Here is a 19819-nt window from a genome sequence, read left to right as displayed (position 1 = left end):
TAACTTGAAATTATAGTTTCCTTTGCCTTGAAGTGTGCATGACATTCAATGGCTAAATCAAAATAATTCCTCCATAATGAGCTGAAGGAGAAGCAAGAAAGAAGATCCACAATTATTATGATCAGAGCTTTAACCACATACACAAAATAAATGGTTCTCTATTACACTCCTGTCTCATTTTATTCAACAAGTTAGCAATGAGCAATAGAGAGAAACAAATCACCAAACAACCTTATTACTTTGACCAAATCCTTACCCTCCTCTTTGAGAATGACAGTCAATAATTGGCTTTAGTTCACTGAGATGTTATCTAGTAATACTGGAAGAAAATATCTAGCAGATTCCCCAAAATATTTCACAAGTCTACTGCCAGCAACAGCACATAAAGAACCACAAAGACACACTGATGAACACAAATATCTTCCAGGACAGTGCATACTAAAAACAGAAAGGAGGAAGGTATTTTTGCAAGGGCCACTGGTATCAAATATCAAGACAGAAATGTGAAAGTATACAGGAGTTCACATTCAGTGGCAAGAAAACATCATTTTCCTGAACTTGGGAAAAGAGCCTTCTGCTTCACAGACATTGCTATGAGCCTGCTAGTGAAACCTGAGGGCAAATGTAAGCCTTCTCCCAGTATTGGCTTCTGTTTCATCCCAAAGTGAAGCTCTATAATGTAGACAAGCCAAACTTAAAGCAGCGAGGTAAACTACTGTAAAGGAACGACTAATGCTTCAGTTTTAAAAGTTCATTAAACCACTTCTATGGGCTAGATGCCAATTGGCCCAGGTAAATGACACTTCAACAGAGATCTGCAGTCAGTTGGGTTTCACTTCAGTGCAGTGTTACGTGGCAAAAGCATCCAATTACAAAAGAAGTTCAGCTCTTTTTGGAAAGTTGTATCAAATTAGGGATTTGAAGCTGATTTATTCCTCTGAGATATTGTAAAGTCAAACTTAACAAGTGTCAAAGACAAGCACTGAACACACTGGGCTCTAAAATATAAGAATCTCTTTGATGAAGCCAGACACACAAAATAACCAGATTATCAAACAATAGAATGATTGTCCTCAACTTAATAACCTACAAATCCCTATTGAAATCTCAGATAACAGAATGCTGAGGTTTGGGAACTGTTCAATGTAAATAATTCATAAATTCACAATGCTCTTAATATTAATTTAGAAAACTTACTTTGAACAGAAGCCCTTTTAAAACATGTGGACAGTTATATGCACATATGAACAGATACAGCTTGCATACATACACCTCACAGAGAGATGAAATGGAGATGCTGAAGGTCATAGCATGATACAAAAGAAATATAGAAGAATATCACTGTTTCCACAGGAATTTACATCTACTGATAAGATAAGCACTAGTGTGGTGCATAATAATCTATTGATGAAAACTTGAGGAAGTGACTATGTTGCCAGATTTTTCTTTTTGAGCAGACATATTAAAAGTTATTGGCTAGGAAACAATCACAAAAAAATTCAAAAATTTTCAAATTCAGAGCTAACGTGTGTTCATTTTCATCTCATTGTGTCACTGCAATAATTTTTGATGTCTCTGTAAGCTCACATGGAAAAACGACCTGGTGGGTTTTCTACTGCCTAGATTCTGGAGTACATCTATCTAGCCACACTGCCTTCAGTGCCCTTAAAGAATCTGAGATTCTGCATTAGTCTGACATGGCTATTATTTAATTTGGCCAATTTCTCTTTGTTAATGATTGCTTGAATTGTGGTAACACTTACAAGCCTGTGCTCAACAGTGTTAGTTTACAATCTACTTCCTCACCCTCATTCCTGTAGAAAGCACAAGTCAAGAAAAATTTTAAGAACATGGATAGTCAGCAACAGAGCAGTGCACAAAATTGCAAACAATGCAGGAAAGAAATGACTACCAAGATTTTTTTCCCAGAGAAAAAGGCTAGATAATTATACAACTGCTATTAAAAAAATGGACAATTCTCCACCAAAATAAACAAATACATAAAAAATTTTGAGCCATGAATCCTCCACTTATATTATCCATTGCTGAAGGAAAAATAACAGTACATCCTTTCAGATAAAAGAAATGATGAAGGGCTTATCAAAGAAGAATGACCATAGCAGAAGCACGCTACAAAAACACTTGACTAATCCAGGCACCATCAGTCAGATCTGTTTCTTTTGGAGAAGACTTTGAGGAAGACCTGTGACTATCCATAGAACAATGCACAATCTGTAGCAGAGTGTTATCCTTGAGGAAAAAAAAAAACAACTTATTTGCATGTTTGAGATCTTGTATAGACTAAAAGAGAAGAAATCAGAAGCCTGATTGTTTGCAGTGATGTGCAGAATATCCCTGTTCACACAAGACATTTTCTTGAATGGAAGTCAGCTAATACTGACGACAAAAAGGCTTCTTCCATTCCAAAATCTACCTCTTACAGTTTGATTTGGCAGACAACCACAAAAAGGAGTTGGAGTAACAGGTAAATACTTGTGAGAAATTTTGGGGAAAAAAAAAGTTGCAGATATTATTCACCTGTTCATACACACTGTGCTTGTATTTACTAGAGGTTCATTTTCTTGATTACTAACACTTATTAATGACTAAACCAGAACCCGAACTGTGTAGGAATAATAGAGAAATTAACAAATAGTTCTGTGCTAGTTTACAGCTTGCCAAAGGATGAGCATGGTTGACTGTTGCAATAGCACTGACTGTCCAAGAGAGTCGAGACCAAGAGGCCTCATGTTATTATTATTATTTTTTTAAATAATAACCACAGAATCATGGGAGTTGGAAGGGACCTCTGGAGATCATCGGGTCCATCAGGTCCAACTCTCTCCTAAAGCAGGCTCCCTACAGTAGGTTACACAGGAAAGTGTCCAGGTAAGCTTTGAATATCTCCAGAGAAGGAGACTGCACAACCTCTCTGGGCAGTACTCTCGTAACTTAATATGATAGAAAGACAAGAGAAATGGGATATCAGAGCAACAATGTACTAAAACACACCAAAACATTAAGTAAGCAAGCAATCCATAATAAAGATGATGAGTCTGAAACTGGCCATCTCAGTCTTTAACCCTAGATAATTAAAGTTGCTTAGCATAGTCTATAGTGTTTTTTCTTCCGTACTTTGTTTCAAATAAAATGAAAAAGCACTGTTCTTTTCCCCACTGATTGCAAGCTGGCAGCTACAAACATGTCACAGTATATTTTCAGATTGAGAACCAAAACTGACATACTGCCAAGTATTTGGGGTCTGTTAGGACACCAGTTGTAGTACCTCCATTACAGTTTGATGTAGTCTCACAACAGTGATCCCTTTTACACACTTTATTCGCACCCACAAAAAGAGTAGAATAATTAGACAGTGTCCTTCCATGGAGTCTTACAGAACTACCAGCTTTTCTATGAACTGGCATTATGGCACTGTAGACACTATGACAAGGCCAGCTATGCAATTCAGCAGTCCACTCTACAGCTACTTTCATTTCCTATAACATAGGGAGACAATGGGCTTATTCACAATTCATTCCAGAAGAGCAAAATAGACGTGTAATTTATCTAAGCCATAAATGGATGGTAACGACACAGTTAAAGATTAAATTAGTGGGAGTCTTGCTACATGTAACTAATAAACCTTTTATGTGCCAGCAGTCAGCTAGAGCAACCTCATCACCTTTCAGGGAGTATAGTGCTCTGCAGGAAAATACACAGAAAATGTGAATAATCTTGGAGGGTTTCATTTGTATACTGCACAGCCTCAAATCATGGAACAGCTATTTGAATACACCATCTTCCTTGTTCGAGGCTTCGGCAAAGTTCCCCAGAGTGGGATGTGAATTCTGCCCCAGGCAGAGTGACTTTCTTTGGTCTCTGGCATGTCTAAAGCTGGCAAGAAAAGAAACGTTGCTGACAGTTTAAAATGAAAAGAAAGATAACATCAATTTCACAATTTTTTTCTTCTCATATAGGTTGTAAACAAAAAGATCTTAAGTTTAATCACTCTTACGTGGAGCTTCAAGTGAATGGTGATTACAATTCACATTTCAGTTCTAGTGAATTAACAAATGAGTGGGTCTTAGTTTTGAAACCCGGGCTGTAAAGGATTTCTGCAAGCTTAATTACACAACGTCATGCTAGACTTTCAACCTGTTAACTCTGACATGTTCTTAATTATTCTTACAGCCGACTTTGAAAACACCCTCGCCAAATGACATGAAAGTAATGACACTGCCCCGTGATTTAACAATGCCAGCTGCACCAGAGCCGCCTTAGCGCCTTGGCTTCCCTTCCAAAAGGAACTTTTCACGAGTCGCAGGCAACCTATCTGCTGGGTGTATGTCACTCGGTGGCAGCGCAGAGCTCGCTTTTCGGGATCCATTCCTTTGTACTTGAAATTTCCCGATAATAACTACTGGGAAACTCTCCTCCGTCCCCCTGCGCTGACTTTCTCCAGGTCCTGCCTCCTCTCCCTTTTCACCTGGCATCGGCGAAACCCAACCCCAGAGCCGACAGCTCCTTGCCTTACCTTCGGATGAGCGTGTCGGGAAAGGCAAAACTTTTGGCGGAAAGCGCCCAGAGACCGCGACAAAATCCGCCCAGGGGCGGACGGGCGAGAGTGCGAGCGGGAGCCCCTCTCCGCCTCCTCTCCCGCCGTGCACTCCGGGAGGAACGGCGGTACCGGGATGGAGCACGCCCGGCCCTCTCTCTCTCTCCTTCCCCCTCCTTCCCTCTTTCCTTCCCTGTGCTGGCACCGCACCTGGAGGGCCGGCAGCGCTGCCGGGATGTAGGGCTCCTCGGCTGGGACTGGAGCTGGGCGGCGGCGGCGGAGCTGGAGGTTTCGCTACTTGCCTCCAAGCGGGGAAAAGCGACCGGAGAAGTCCCGAGCTCGCTATTACAGGGCTGGAGAAGAGGCAGCGGCTGCCTTAGGGAGCCTTAGGGACACGCTGGAGGCTAAGACGGAGCCCGGACGGGGCAGAGCCGCGGCTGTCCTGTCCTCCACGCTCCCGACGCGAAACTCTCCCGTTTCCCCATTCCTTCAGCCCTACCTATCTGCACGGCTCCGACCTGACGTTACTCATCACCCACCACGGGGCGGGGGAGCGGGGAGCCCTGCCTACCTGGCCCGACCGAGGGGTGATCCGCGCTGCCCGAGCGGCGGTTCCCCGCCCGAGAACCGGGAGAAGAAACTTACATGGTGACATCACGGGGCGGCTGTCCTCCGGCTTTCAGCCACCATCCTCCGCCGCTCGCTCTGCCTCTGACCCGCTCCCTCACGGGCTCTTCGCAAAGGTCATCGCTATTTGCCCACCTCTCTTCCACACCCGCCCCCGCACACGCCGCCCGCGGTGGCCATGACCGCGCCGAGCGCTCCTCCCCCCCCCCCCCCGCCCCCCACCCCGGGGCCGCGGGGCCCCCCCCCCCCCCATGCGGGACCTGCCCGGGGAAGCTCTGGGGCAGCGCTTCACCGCTCCGAGACGGACGGAGCCCCAGGTTCCTGCTCTGCGGGCGGCACGGGGTGCTCAGCCCCAGCGGCAATCGGAGCAGCGTGCTGTGTCCCAGACCCCGAAGCGGTCAAAGTGTGGGGATTTTCTCTGAGGCGCACTAGGGATGGAAAACAGGTAGATGGAGGCGGTGCATCCCTGCCTCATTTTCAGAATCACAGAATGGCCCGAGTTCGAAGGGACCTCAAGGATCATCAAGCTCTGACACCCCGCCACATGCAGGGCCACCAGCCTCCACATTTAATACTAGACCAGGTTGCCCAGGGCCCATCCAACCTGGCCTTGAACTCTTCCAGGGACATCCACAACCTCTGAGCAGCCTGTTCCAGCAAGGCAAGGCCATGCGCTGCCAGCACAGTGCTGGCCCACACCTCATTCCTGTCCACCACTGTGGGAAGGTGATAGTTTACACCATGTGCTAGTGGTCTGGAATTAGTTTGTTTCACTGCAGGGCATGGTACTGCGCTAGAGCTGACAGTAAAAGCATTGAAATGATAGCAAAGGAACCATGGCAAAACACAAGGTCACAGGCTAGGTCCAAAATTTTCACAGTTCTCCTGGGATCTGGGCTGGCAGGGTTAGGAAGAATGAAGGAAGAGAACACTTGGCATAGCAAATCATTCAATGAACTTACCAGCATGCAATGCCAGTTAAAAGCAAGCAGAGTTCCTCTGTAAGGAAAAAAGGAAAAAGAAGAAAGAAAACATTACTAAATTTTTCATGAACTTTATACTGAACATTAATAATCACTCATTCTGTTCAATTTTTACAATCTCTCTTTATAAATGTAGAGCTGTAGGCTTACTGAACATATTCTTGTGAGCTCCTCTAGCTGGACTAGATAATCACAGTGTCTTTTCCAACCTTAATGTTTCTATGATTCTCTTCTTTTTGTTGTAACTTCCTGGCACTGGCCATGGACATGGGACCTGCAGGTTGGGGTTAACCAAGCCCCAGGGCCAGCACAGCAGACTTTCCCCCACCCAGAGGGCTCTGTCCTTTGGGCAGCATTGCTCTTCTTTCCACCTTGCCTCCAGGTCTAGTGTCCCAGGAAGAGTTCCCCCATCAGACTTGGGTGGCAGAGGGATTGGTTTGTGTTACCTCTCCTCCCAGACCTGTAGTCAGCTGCCCTACTGCTTTCTGGTCAACCATCCACTCAGTTTCAGGATGTCTAAAGTCTGTGTAAAACAACTGTACCTTGCATTTGCAATGAATTCAGTGTTAAAAGTTACTGTATTATAGACAGTAAACCTGCAAGTTCTTACCATTGTACTCATGCAGATAACATTTACATCACTAATGAAGTTTGTGCATCTAAAACGCATTGGACTTGCTGTAGAGGTGCAGATCAATTGAAGATTACAAGTAATATCTCCTGGGCATATTGGAATCACTGTGTACGTGACGTGCACAGTGAGGTAACAGCATCTGGAAGATGTCAGTCTCCTGTTCATGTGCAGTTCATGTCTTCTGGCTATGTAGGAAACTTAATCTTCCTTCCCTGCTCGGAAGGTATTAGTGGTGGCTGTAATTCTGGAGCCCAGGAGTCGAGGAAAAAAAAGAGGAAAAGAAGAAATCACTGGATTTTTCTCTTGTCACGCTTTCATTGAGCTGTTTCTTATCAGAGCACTGGTCCAAATATAGACATGTCATGTACATATGCTATATATATGTATGTATGTACTTAATGTATACAATTATGTGTATGACAACTTGTATACATATCTAGACATTTCTGAGATAATATCTGATGGTTCCTCACTAAGTGGCTTAAATTTCATCAATCAAAAACCACACAACAAGAGAGATTCTACATCAAGGGAGAGCAGGGAGCACAGCAGAGGCGAATGCTTCCTGAGAGACATTTCTTCTTCATTCAGAGAGCACTGCTACCTCAGGATCCCAAAACCTGGTTGGGAAATGACTGTGCTGTCCCATGGGAATAACTTGCAGGGCAGATTTGCTGGATGACAAAGTAGCATTTTGGTGGAGACTGTCTCAGAGATGAAGAGCAGCAAAGAGCAGAGCAGCAGCTCAGGAGAAAATGGCCATGTTTATCTGGCGGCAGCTCACTGTACCTCATCTGCCCTTAATCAATAGCAAAACTACTTGGTGCAGGGTGTGTACTTGGAGGGAGACTACTTCTCTGAAGACAATGCTTTTTGAATCAATGATGAGGCGTCACATCACTGTTAAAAAGTATATATAAATACTATTCTGCAGAGAGAGTTTCCTTGTAAGAGTCGCAGACATCTCTTTAACAGATTCACATACTTCCTACTAACTTCCATGGTTGTGGGATTTACTTTCAAGACCAATATGGATAACAACAATGTTCATATTCCCTTTGCAGTATTGCAGAAGCCTGCTGTCGGCCGTGTGTCATGCTGCTGCCTAACAAGAGAGTTTGTGTGCCTGTATTAAAGTGATTTTAAGGTCCTCTGTTTCACAGTGAGAAACTGCAGACTACCTCACAAGAACTGTCTTGGGTTGACATTGCATGCTGTGTTCTGCACAATATTCATGAAAGGAAAAACATCATCAAAGTCTGGGAAAAAATGCTGTAATCAAACATCTTTGATATGGATTATAAGAGGAATAACAACCAGAAGACCTTTTTATTCCTTCCTTACTGTGTTCATAGTGAAAATGATGCTTATCTGTATTAAACCAGAAGCTGTGGTGGCTGAATATTGTTAGAGACAGAGATGGCATATTCTATGAATATACCAGAGTGTAATGAAATATGAATAGAATAATATTTAATATGAATATTACAGTCCCTGATTGTTACAGCTTTGTTCATTTTTTTTCTTTTAAACCTATTGTTAGGACGGTGTCCTTACATTTTGTGTAACATTGCATGGGCCCCTCTGAAAGTATTTTATAAGAATGTTAAAGAATGTTTCATGAAATGGTAGTATGAGCTGTCGCATTTTATGTATGGATACTTCGCTTCAAAGTTTTAGAAACAGGATTTTTCTTGGAACTTTTGTTTTGAAACTTTCCCCCTTAGTATATCAATCACTTTAAGGAAAAGCTGTGTTTATTTTCCAAAGAAGTGTGAATACTGAAACATTGGTGCCTGTAACGGTGCAGGAGAGAAAACACTTGAACACACAACAATAAAAAGGAAGCTTAAAATAAATAGTGCCAACACTATAAACCTATCAAGAAAATTCAAAATCATATGCATTCTCAGAAAGTCCAAGGGAAAAAAAGAAATTGGCTTTATACTATACAACCATTCCTGGCTTTCTGCCTGGCCATTCTCCTATCTTGGAGAAAACATGGTAGATACCTCCAGCTGAGTTTGTAAGTTCAAAGGTGAGCTCCCAGAAGTTGGTTTTAAGAATCAGAGTCTGGGCTTTGATCTAGAAGGTGGAAGGAACAGGGCTAATCTGGACTGCTATTCTCAATATCTGTGATTCATGAATTACCTCAGAATGTCACAATACAGAAGGCAGGGGCTCTGTTTCATTATGCTTTAAGTAATGTAATCTTTACTGTCTTGCAAGTCTTCTTTTTTGATTCTTTTATCCCACCCAAGATTAACCAGCTCCCAGATTTTCCAAACCAGATCAACCTTCTTTGCTCCTTGCTGGATCACAGCAAAAGCCACCTTTCACAGTTCAGAGAAGAATCTGCCTGAATTTTTGTCTTTTTTTCTACAGAGTCACCTTCCTTCTTTTCCTGTATTTTAGAGATCATGAAGAGTCTGATGAAATGTCTCTGACGAAATCGCTGAGAGCGTGGATATACAGTGCCTGAAAACATTGCAATACATAAAATTCTCTAAAGCCTATGTCTTCGAGCAGAGCAGGATAGAGTCCAGCCAGCAAACCTATTCTCACAAAATATTCCAAGTTTTTAAATCACTGATATACTTTAGAGCCTAGTTCATCTCATGGAATCATTAAGGTTAGAAAAGACTGTAAGGTCATCTAGTCCAGCCATTTGAACACAGAATTTGAGGTGTGGCCTCACCAGAGCTGAGTACAGAGGGTTGCTCACTTCCTTAGTCCTGCTGGCTATATTCTTCCTGATATTTTTCCTTACCCTTGGTCAAGCATTCTGGAGCCCCTAAATATTAGTTCACTGGAACATGCTGTAGGTTGTGTTCTTGTATATGTTTCTTATTGGGAATGGATGGGATGATGCTGGAAATCTAGGCTTGCTTGCAAAACCTCCCAGATTTCCATTTCTCCCAAGGGGAAGAAGAATCTCTGAACTTTTTCCTCGTTTCAGATCAATGAAGTTGGCAATAATGCTCACATTACAAGGTTCACATAGTAGTTAATTGCTATAAGAATTTGTAGGATGATGTTGGTATTGGCAGTGAACAATTATTAGAGACCCAACTCCTGAGAGTTACAACCAGAGAAGGTTTCTGGCATCTGAACAGAAAGATGAACTCAATTAGCAAGAGCTCATAGAATCAGACAATATGCAGGAAAAGCTATTATTCGTGGTGTGATGCGAAGTACTGGGAGAAGTGGCATAGCAAAGAGAAGATCATGAATATGCTGAAAAGTGGACTTCATCGAAGAGATCATTCATTTTTACTTAGTATACTTTAAACTTCTTAGGTATCAGCAATATTTTGAACATACTAGATAACGAGTGTGGAGTGCATCAAGATATTCAATTCTTTTGTCCAAAAATGTGTCTGTGTGACTGGAAGTAATTTCAGTGCCATCAGCTAAGTCAAACACCAGCAGAACACTGCCACCTACTCTGAGATCTAACCTTGAAGCTGGATCTATTTGAAGAAAGGGATACGGATAGCTAGTTTCTCCCTCAGAACATTCATAGTGGGAAGAAACAAACAGGTATCTTTGTACAAAACTGAGACAACCTCTGCTCGACAGGATCTGTGTCCTATCCTAGGATGTATGAATAAATACTTGTCTGGTATGAGAATGAACCCTCATCCCTGACAGCTTCCAAAATGTCAACGGATTGTATTTTGCTCTGGGTATGTCATATATCAGTTGATCAAATGTTAAGGAGCAAAGGCCTTCAGCTGACCAGGCTACTGTTTGTGATACCAATAAACTTGATTCAGCACTAATTCTGGATTCTTGATCTTTTCAGTCATGGATGAACCAGTTTGGAAGAGTTAATAAAACAGTCACTTTTCACCTATTTTTAGAACACAACTTTTCCTATAATACAATTTCTGGGCAAGATTTCTCATTTCCGGTTTCTGTCCAGATGTTAAAGATTTGGAACAACTGGAAGAAAAGCTGATCTCATGGTATTTCCATCAGGTTCCACTAGTGGAACAACTGGAAACCTCCTGAGGAAAGCCCTTCTCTGTCTTAGTGTTCAGACTAGTTTTGCAGGCTCAAGAGCATAGGAAACTTTGCATAAGCTTTGAATAAGCATCAAAATATTTGGATGCTTGTCAGAACTGAAACTAAAGTGAACATTACGAAGTTCATTCATCATTCATTTTAAAAGCCATACAAGCGACAATTAAACTGCAAGATCACATAAAAAATGGAAATAAATGCACATTAATCAATTAACTTTTTACCATGTCAAAAAATGATATCCTTCTCTCACGCAGAATGGAAACTAGATGCTAAGCATAAGTTCAACACTAAATCAAAAAAGTTTTCAATGGGCAGAAAGTTGCAATTTATTGCAAAAGCAATAAACATGTACAAATATGTATAAACCCTTCAGACATTTAAGATAATGAAAGAAAGTGTAGTGTTTAACACTAAGTAGTTTTCAGCTGCTCTTCTAGAGCTTTTCATTGTGTTCAAGCTACACATGTTCCACAGCAGTATCTTAAGCCAGTACTGTACAGTGTATTTTTCAAGGTATGAGTAAAATGTTCTTGCAATTCTACTTTTCACTAAATTATTCATAAAGAACAATACTGATGGGGATTTGACCTCTTCCATTTCTTGTGCATATTCACTATGATAAGTTACACAAGCCTACATTATTTGTTCCACAGAACGAGCAAGAAATACGCCTCTTGCTTCAGCCTAAAGAACTGAGTGTAGTTATATATACTTGTATCATTTGGTCTGGCTGGATTCAGATCCCCAAACTGAAGGAATAAGAACACTTTAAAAGTTGAACTAGATTAGACAGACTTTGGTGTGAGTTCAGAGCAGTAATTAAATTTACACTTCAGACTGCCAGGCCACAGCCAATACAAGGACAGTTAAAATAAGAAAAAGTGCTTCCTATTAAGAGTTTGAACTCAGAGAATAAAAATCCAAGAACTGAATTCAATTTTGAAGGACATTTCAAATTGCCCTCGCCATCGTATCTGAACACTTAATAACATGGCACCCTTGAGAAACTGCATGGCCTTATCCTTCTTTTCCAAAAAGGAAACTGCCACATTAAGGGCAAAATTACAGAAAACTGCTCACATGCTAAACATCCAGCCCAAAAGCCCTAGGATAAAATTTTCCAGTGCGTTTTCATGATATATTTATAATACTTTAAAGGTACATTTCTGCTGAGCTCAGGTGTAAGTACTCAGCTGATCTCATTGTAAAGTTAAAAGGTAAGAAGTAATGCAGGAGCTAATCATGAAGTTTAGAATAAAGATCAAACCTTCAGAAGGCTGCAGTAAGCAATGAAAGGTTACACTTATATCTAAACATAAATCACTATTTGATTACTTTCTAACCACATCCATCTCACTGAACTTCTTTCCAGGAACAATTTTTATCCTTACCTCTCTTTGAAACTGGATCATCTATCTCCAGAACTTTCACTTAAGCCACCGTATTCTATACCAACTTCGTAAGAAACAGATGAAACTTCCTGCTAGGACCTACAAATAAAGAAGACAAACTGTGAAGGAAAAGAGCTTATATGAAAGATCTGACAACATATTTATTTGAAGGAATACTGCTAGATACACCAAAAGGAATTCAGAATTCCCAGATTAATACACGTTTTCTTTACCCAAACTTGGATGTTTCTAGAAGATGATTTAGGAATCTACAGTTCTGCAGACCTCCCTGCTACTTGTTCAAATCTCTTCACAGAATATAAAATTGTGGAAAACACATTCAGTTAAAAAAAGAACAAAAACAAAAAAGTAAAGCTATATCCACATTAAGAGAATAATTATTAGAACACAAATATCTTTTTATAATAGCAAAAGATGAAGAGAAATACTGGTACTGGTATTTCTTTGCACAGCTGTGGAACAGGGAAAGGGAGTCAGTCCTGAAGAAACACACACTGAAGCTTTTTAGACTGCTTTAATTCAGAGTTGTAATGGAAGACTCAGTCCACAAGCTGAATATGCTTAATTCATTGTGAAAGCTGCACATGTTTTCAATTTATTTTATTCATTTTTAAACCTTGCTGTGACTCTCATCACTGAAGCAAGAATGTATAAATTGCAACACAAATGTACAGCCCCATGAATTTCCCATTTAGTGAGGGGTAAATCATAATTTATAAAAATAGATACATACTTCAGATATAAAATCATAATTTATGATGCAGAATATGCTTATAGCTTGTGATAGCTCAAGCAAATTGTCTTCATTTAATCTCTTTTGCTGTTACTTCCATTACCATGCTATGATTTTATCTTTAATTTAAGGGTAAGTATGTAACAAAAACAGTTGAGGTTGTATTTCTTCATCATGAATAAATAGGACTCAGAAAAATCTGGTGGGAGAAAGAATGTCTGCTTCCTACCGTGAAATCAGAGCCTGACAATAAAATTATGCAAGGAGAAAGGAAAATATTTGTCATTTAATCTTCTGTAAATCTTTGATGTTTCATTCTTACCATAATAACTTTTTTCCTTCCTGCTCTGCTTCCCCCTCCCTTCCCTGTCCCCTCGTCCCTCACCTTCCTCCCTGACAACTGAAGGTAAAATTTTGTATTTACAGATTCTAAATTAAATGTTATTCACCTTGACTCTGAACAGACATACACACAAGTAACAAAATCTGATACGATTTTAAAGTATTAAAAAATCTCTAGTTTGAGAGTATTTTGAAAAATAGTGATCTTATTGTTTGTGAAAGAAATTGAAATCCTAGCTCTTATTACCTACATATATTCAGTCATTTCCCTGAATTGTATTAAATTTTTCAAAACAAAATGAAAAGAACAAATCGTGCTACAGAACAAAGTCTATTAAAACCTCTGTGTTTAAAAAGAAAAAAAAAAAAGAAAAAAGAAAAAGCCCCACCTTTAACTTCTTTGTAATTTTTAAGTACTATTTTCCATTTTTGCTTGGGCATATGGACCAGTCTTACTCTCCATAGAAATGCACCCTATATTCTTTTGCTGAGATCTGGAGGCTGTTTATCTAACTTCCCTGAGCATTACTTTTATGTGGATGTACAAAGTAATCCTCTGGACTGCGCTCGGGCTGTCGGAACTAGGACTGTTCAGAGGAGGGTAGCGCAGAAATAGACAGCCACGTAATCCCCCACATACCACAGCTGTCTCCCCACAGCTGTGGTTAAAAAGACACTGGACAGACTTTCCCAGTGAAACTGCTCACAGCTACACCAAGAGCCTGTTGCTTACCCGCAGCAGATTCCAGCTGATAGGAAGAAACCACACGTTACTTACTGAAGCAAGGAGCAAACCTTACCCTTGGACCAAGACATGCAAGGAGATGATTGATCCCATGGCCCAGGAATTGCAGCTGTTCCTCTGTTCCCATGGCTTGCTTCACATCTCAGCCTTAATGTGAGAGCTGACCAGGAAAGCCGTTGCTGTGTACATGCTCTAAGTTTTACAGTATACATACATTAGGATTATTGTGCTTCAAAGGTAAAAGTAATAACCTCCCTTATTATTATTAACACAAATTACTTGTTACTTGCATAGACTCTTATTCTCTGAAATTTATTACAACAGTGGCAAACCACTGCAAATAACGTAAATATATACGAGCTTTAATATTCAGCATTCCAAAAGATTAAAGGTATTTGAATATCATTTCCTCTTAACTTTACTATATTGATGTTTTAAATTCTTTTCTTTGGAAATGAGCAACCATGAGAGTGTAGAGGCTTATAAAATAAATTCCAAATAAATCCCATGCAAGAAAACATATGAATTTAGTGAAAAACCTTTTTGATAATGCACAAAGATCAATTGAAATGAAATACAGCAATTCTTTTGAAGCTCACCATTTTCATTATAATGTTAAAATATCTTCCTGCAGCTAACTTTTGTCTAAATTATGCTGAACATGTTTATTTTTTTCAATTAGAAAAGGAAATTCAGATAGCTGAATGTTAGTATTGTTTATTAATTTCTCAACATTAATACTATCAGTAATTTATCAACTGGAGATATTTGGTGGATCAGTTAGAGGTAGTGATTCAGCAGCTCAAATATGCCCCCAAAGCATTGATCTAACATACAGGTTCTCCTGTCTCCCAAGTTGCAGGAGCCCAGCTCTCAATGATTTGCTTTTACCATCAGCCTTCAGGACTTCAAGTGTCACCTTTGAGACTTCTGTTTAAAGTGAGGTGAATGGACCCATGATGAGGGCTGACGTCTCTATTTTGATAGGTTCACACTTTTCAAGTTATACCAGACAAGACATGCTAGTTGAATGGCTTGGGGCCACAGCAAAATCTACCCCCAGCTCATCCTGTGAAAAGGAAGTCTGCAACACTAGGATCCTACTTACAAATAACAGCATTAAGACATCCAAATAGTACACTATTTAAATTCCAGTGTACTGTAAGTGTTATCTGTGTATCTTTAAACAATATTACAACAGAACTCTGCATCTGAATATTCAGATGTTCCTATGGGTGTTGTTCTTCCTCTCTTCTTGCAAAAAAGTCTCCCCTCACACCCCTGCCGCTGTTGTGTAATGTGTTTTTGGAGTGTGACAAAAAAGACCACAGACCACAGTAATGGCCCCCTACTCTTCTTTCTGTCCCTCAGGCATGCAACACTCCCCCCCCCCCTTCCACCTTTTCTTTGCTCAGTAATAAGCAGTTGGATCCACCCTGCTGTGGAATTTCACACATAATTTCAGCAAAGAGACAAGCAGACACAGGAGCGTAAAACAAGAAGTCTCAGGAGGTAAGAAGTTCAGAAGAAAGATACTGGGAAAATGGTGTAAGTATTGAAGGTGGTTTGGTAGAAGAAGGCTGGATGAATAAACCAAAGTGGTGCTGAAGAGGTATAGGACCATATAACAGAGAGACAAGAAATAGAAGTAACACCATAGAATGAGGAAAAAAAAAATGCAAGAAAAGTCATAGTAGTGAGAAAAAGAAAGAACTGAAGAGGACAAGAGATTCGGAAGGAAAACAATATGTTGAAGGGGAAAATTTGAAAAATGTGAAAGAATTAGATTAATTAAAATTATAATTATTAGATGAAAATAAAACTGGTGTGGAGAAGAAGATGATGCAAAACAATGTGGAATTCAGACACTAAAACTATTGTAAACATTTAAAAAAGATAACAGGAAATTTACTTTTCAGACATCTGTTTTTATATATTACATATACTTTGAGAAAAACACATGAAGAGATAACACCCTTTGTTTCACATTTTGTAAGGATGAGCAATCTAAATCAGTAAAAGCCATGAATACACAATCACTACATTTCTTCTCCATCATTTTATTTATGGACTTGGCTGTAGATATTATGCTAATGAGGATGTAATCAGAAAGTCTAGGAAGAAAACTCTCTAATTCCAGTGTTTTAGAAAGCAGCATTCTTTTATTTCATGATACGTACCAGACAACTTGACAAATCTAGCATGTGCTTTCAGAGTTCACATTCTACGTTTAAACAGTGAAGGCATACCTATGCAATACATTTCCTAGAAAGGGCATACATATTCATTCTTTTTCCAAGAACTCACTCATATATATCCCTTTGGGCACAAGCGGTGTGGCTGTACAACCACCTACTTCATCCCCTTTATTACTATATCCCCTTTTTTCAAATTCCTCACAGTGATCTTTGGCCAACTTTCAGCTGTTCTTCCCCTATTTGGCAAATTTCTATTGCTTTCTATGTCATGAGCAACATTTTTTCTTGGTACACTATAGCTCAAAACAATTTATATGAAACTCAAGAAAAGTCCTTGCACTTGGTAGCTCCCCATACATACTACATAGATAAAGTGAGGTCTGTATTGGCATTGGTGAAGCATAACCAAAACTGTTAGGCCTTCACATACCAAGCAAAGCTAAACTGGAAGATTTTACTGCACTAGTACACATCAATTCCTTTTGCTAAACTAATGTACTGGTCCTTCAAATAATATGTATAGATTCCTATTTCTAAACCAGCCTATATCAAGGAAGATGGAGCTGAATTTGCTCTAGACTATCTGGAATGGCTCCCAGTACTGCTTTGTTTGACTGACACTAGGATTGAAATCTGATTTCTGTAGAATTTCTATAAATAGCCAGCTCAGATTCAAAAAGATCCAAGTACTCCAAATTCCTACTGGAATCAGCAAGAACACAATCTGCTTTCCAAATTTTGTCTTAATTTCATTACAGAAGAAATCGCTCTACCGTTAAAGCCAATCCTCAAAAAAAACTTCTTGTCTGAGTTGTAATGACAAAATTACCTTGAATTATTGACTAAGTTACCTTGAATTATTGACATAAACATTCAAAAGACAAAAAGAATCATTACAATGTCTCCAATGATGGTTATTAATGAAACAATATTTAGAAACTGTAGAGTTCTTAATCTCTTTACTCTCAGTAGAGAAGAAAAAGGTCACTTATCTATTGTTTTTCTGGCAACTGTCAACACTTAAAATTAAAGTACAAATAAAAGAGTGTAATAGTAACTCAAGACAACATAAACTTAATTGAAGTGTTGGATCTTGGGACAGGTTACTGATTTCAGCCAGCACTTACGCTGAAATCGGCAGTGGAAATTATTTGAAACTGCTCTGCCTACACAAGCAGAGCTGACCTTCCTGAGGTCAAGGAAAAGGTTCCCATTGACTTAACAGGCTTTGGATTAAGTTGTAAGCTACAAAGGGTAAATGCTAGTGACAGAACCTGGGGCTTTGCCAGATAAACACAGAAGGAGAAATTGGGAATTTAAGAATGTTAAATTCCTGGAAAATATGAAACTTTCTATCCTTCGTTTCTTTTTTTTTTTTTTAGCTATAAATATTTTCAATCCTCAAATTTCAAAAAAAAAAGAGGAAAGGAGGAAAGGAAAAAAGACTTTTCTCTTTTGTTTTTCTGTTGTTTTCACATCTTCAACAGAATGTGAGTGCATTCATGACAAAGTAATCTGTTTTGAATATTCTTTAATACACTAACTGTGACAACAGCCAAAATACAAGAAGGTACAATCAAGGAGAACTGTCAGTGGTTTCAGAACACATGAGCAATTCTTCCAAACGGGAATTTTTTTTTTAAATACCAGACCAAACACTGTAGAACTCCATTGCCCTCATTTTTGTGCGCTTGTTTGCAAATAGTTTGACAATTAATATTGAGATATCCTCTTTGACATAATAGATAACACTACTCATCTGTTTATTGAATTTGGAAATGGAGTATTAAGAGATAAGAAGCATTCTCTTTATTTAATTCTGTTTTCATTGAGCTTGTAGTAAGATATGCGTGTAATAAATATTTTCTTTTTTTTACCAGTTCACTAGATTCAAACTAAGAGTGTCATAGGGAAGCAAGACTTTGAACTTGTACTGAAGAAAGCATGTACTATTTTCTGAGCCAGAAAGCACATTCATCTTTCCCAGTGTCAGCTGTACAAGTATGTGCAATTTACACATAATTATCTAAACTTCTGAAAATAACGTGGCATTGCGGCTTTGTTCTTTTGAAAATACAAAGTTAAGCTTCCCACCAACTTTTTTTTTTTTTTTTTTTCCTCTTGGAATCAAGTAAAATAATTTGAGAAATACAACTAAAAAATCCCTTGACTGTAACGTATTCACCACAAATTAAAACTTAGCATGTAAGTAGTATAGTGATACACTAGGGTTGCCTTGCTATGGTACAACTGTAAGAAGTCATTCTCCAAATAGATTACTACCGTGTGGCATCTAAATCAATGCTGTTTTAGTTAATGAGGCAAAAGTTCTTGCAGGCAAGCTAGAAGTAATATTTTATGTTTTACTTTTGTTAGTTGAGGCAGTAAGTATATGAACCTTAATGAGATTGCAGGTCTTCTCATTTGAGTCTCTTGGCCTGCAATAAATTTTTACTTAAATGCACAATAGATCCAAATGCCTGAGGTTTTGGTTTCATTTTCTGTTGGGGTAATAACTCCTTGACAACTCACCTTTTCTATTTGGTTTGCATAAGAAACAACAGGACAGCATGAATACTTTGTACAAAAGACTCCCTCTTCAGAGAAAATATCATGTAGCACTAACAAGATACATTTTTATTTATCTTACATAAATGCATTTATATATAGTTGGTTAATAACTAATTTATTATCTGCATGAGGATTAAATGAAACAAAGAACTCAGATGCACACTAAAAAGTGTTGCATTCAGAAAATAGCATGTAAAGAGAATAAGATTGCTAATATGCTTATTACTCAAGTGAAATATTATTTTTATAAAGGAGCTAAGAATCCACTTGTGGCTATATAAATGTAAATATATTATAACTTATTATGTTAACTCTAGATTATGCTACGATTACTTATTTAAATTACCAAAGTAATAAAAACTTTTGCACAGCCCAGTGAGTAAAATCACCTAGACAAAAGCTAAGATGCAGAATTCAAATGAGGGCAATACTGTCTAATCAAAAATAGATGTTTCCCCATCTAATGCTTTAACCATTTATTTCAGTTTATATCTGAAGAAGATTAAGCCAGGTCAGAGGCAGATTTTAAATCATTCATCTCAAAGCCATGAGAAACTTACCTTTCAAAATTGCCTTCTGAAGTGGCTGCCCTTGGAGGTAGTGTTCTAACAATATAAAGCAGACATTTATGACAACTTTGGTGTCTAAAATATGATCGTTCCTCCAACCTCACTTATTGCTTACCTCTTCACAAAGGCTCCTTCCTCTTCTGATGCTTCATCTTCCATCACATCCCAACTAACCTCAACAGTGTTGTGTGTGATCCCTGGGGAGATGTGAGAGGATGCCAGCCTTGAATCCTCTGCCCTGTCTGCCAGGGCTGCTGGCTTTCTTTCCTACTGTTATAAAGCAAACAATTTTTCTGTACTGTCTTAGAGCCATAGGGAAGGAAATAGAAGGAGATCATAAAATCACCAAAGCTGGAAAAGACCTCCAAGGTCATCCAGTCTAACCGCCCACCTATCACCAATATTTCCCCACTAAACT

At 39.2% G+C, this 19819-nt stretch overlaps 1 protein-coding gene across 2 annotated transcripts in view; it reads right to left on the bottom strand.

The window, feature by feature from the left end:
• The window catches only part of ADGRG6 (adhesion G protein-coupled receptor G6), a 111249-nt gene extending 105993 nt beyond the window's left edge, over nucleotides 1–5256 (bottom strand). Inside the window, exon 1 of one of the 2 annotated variants that reach the window (XM_042884419.1) lies at nucleotides 5201–5256. In XM_042884419.1, coding sequence (XP_042740353.1) covers nucleotides 5201–5202 — 2 coding nt within the window. In that variant the 5' untranslated portion in view covers nucleotides 5203–5256. Of the gene's footprint in view, nucleotides 1–4765; nucleotides 4892–5200 lie in introns of those variants that run through there. The other variant, XM_042884411.1, reaches the window with a different exon arrangement.
• Nucleotides 5257–19819: the final 14563 nt, after the last annotated feature.

Source organism: Lagopus leucura, unplaced genomic scaffold, assembly GCF_019238085.1.
Source record: "Lagopus leucura isolate 7727_CA_CO unplaced genomic scaffold, USGS_WTPT01 Super-Scaffold_73, whole genome shotgun sequence".
Classification (NCBI taxonomy): domain Eukaryota; kingdom Metazoa; phylum Chordata; class Aves; order Galliformes; family Phasianidae; genus Lagopus; species Lagopus leucura.
Note: the sequence above shows the minus strand (reverse complement) of the source record. Positions and strands in the feature narration are given on the sequence as shown.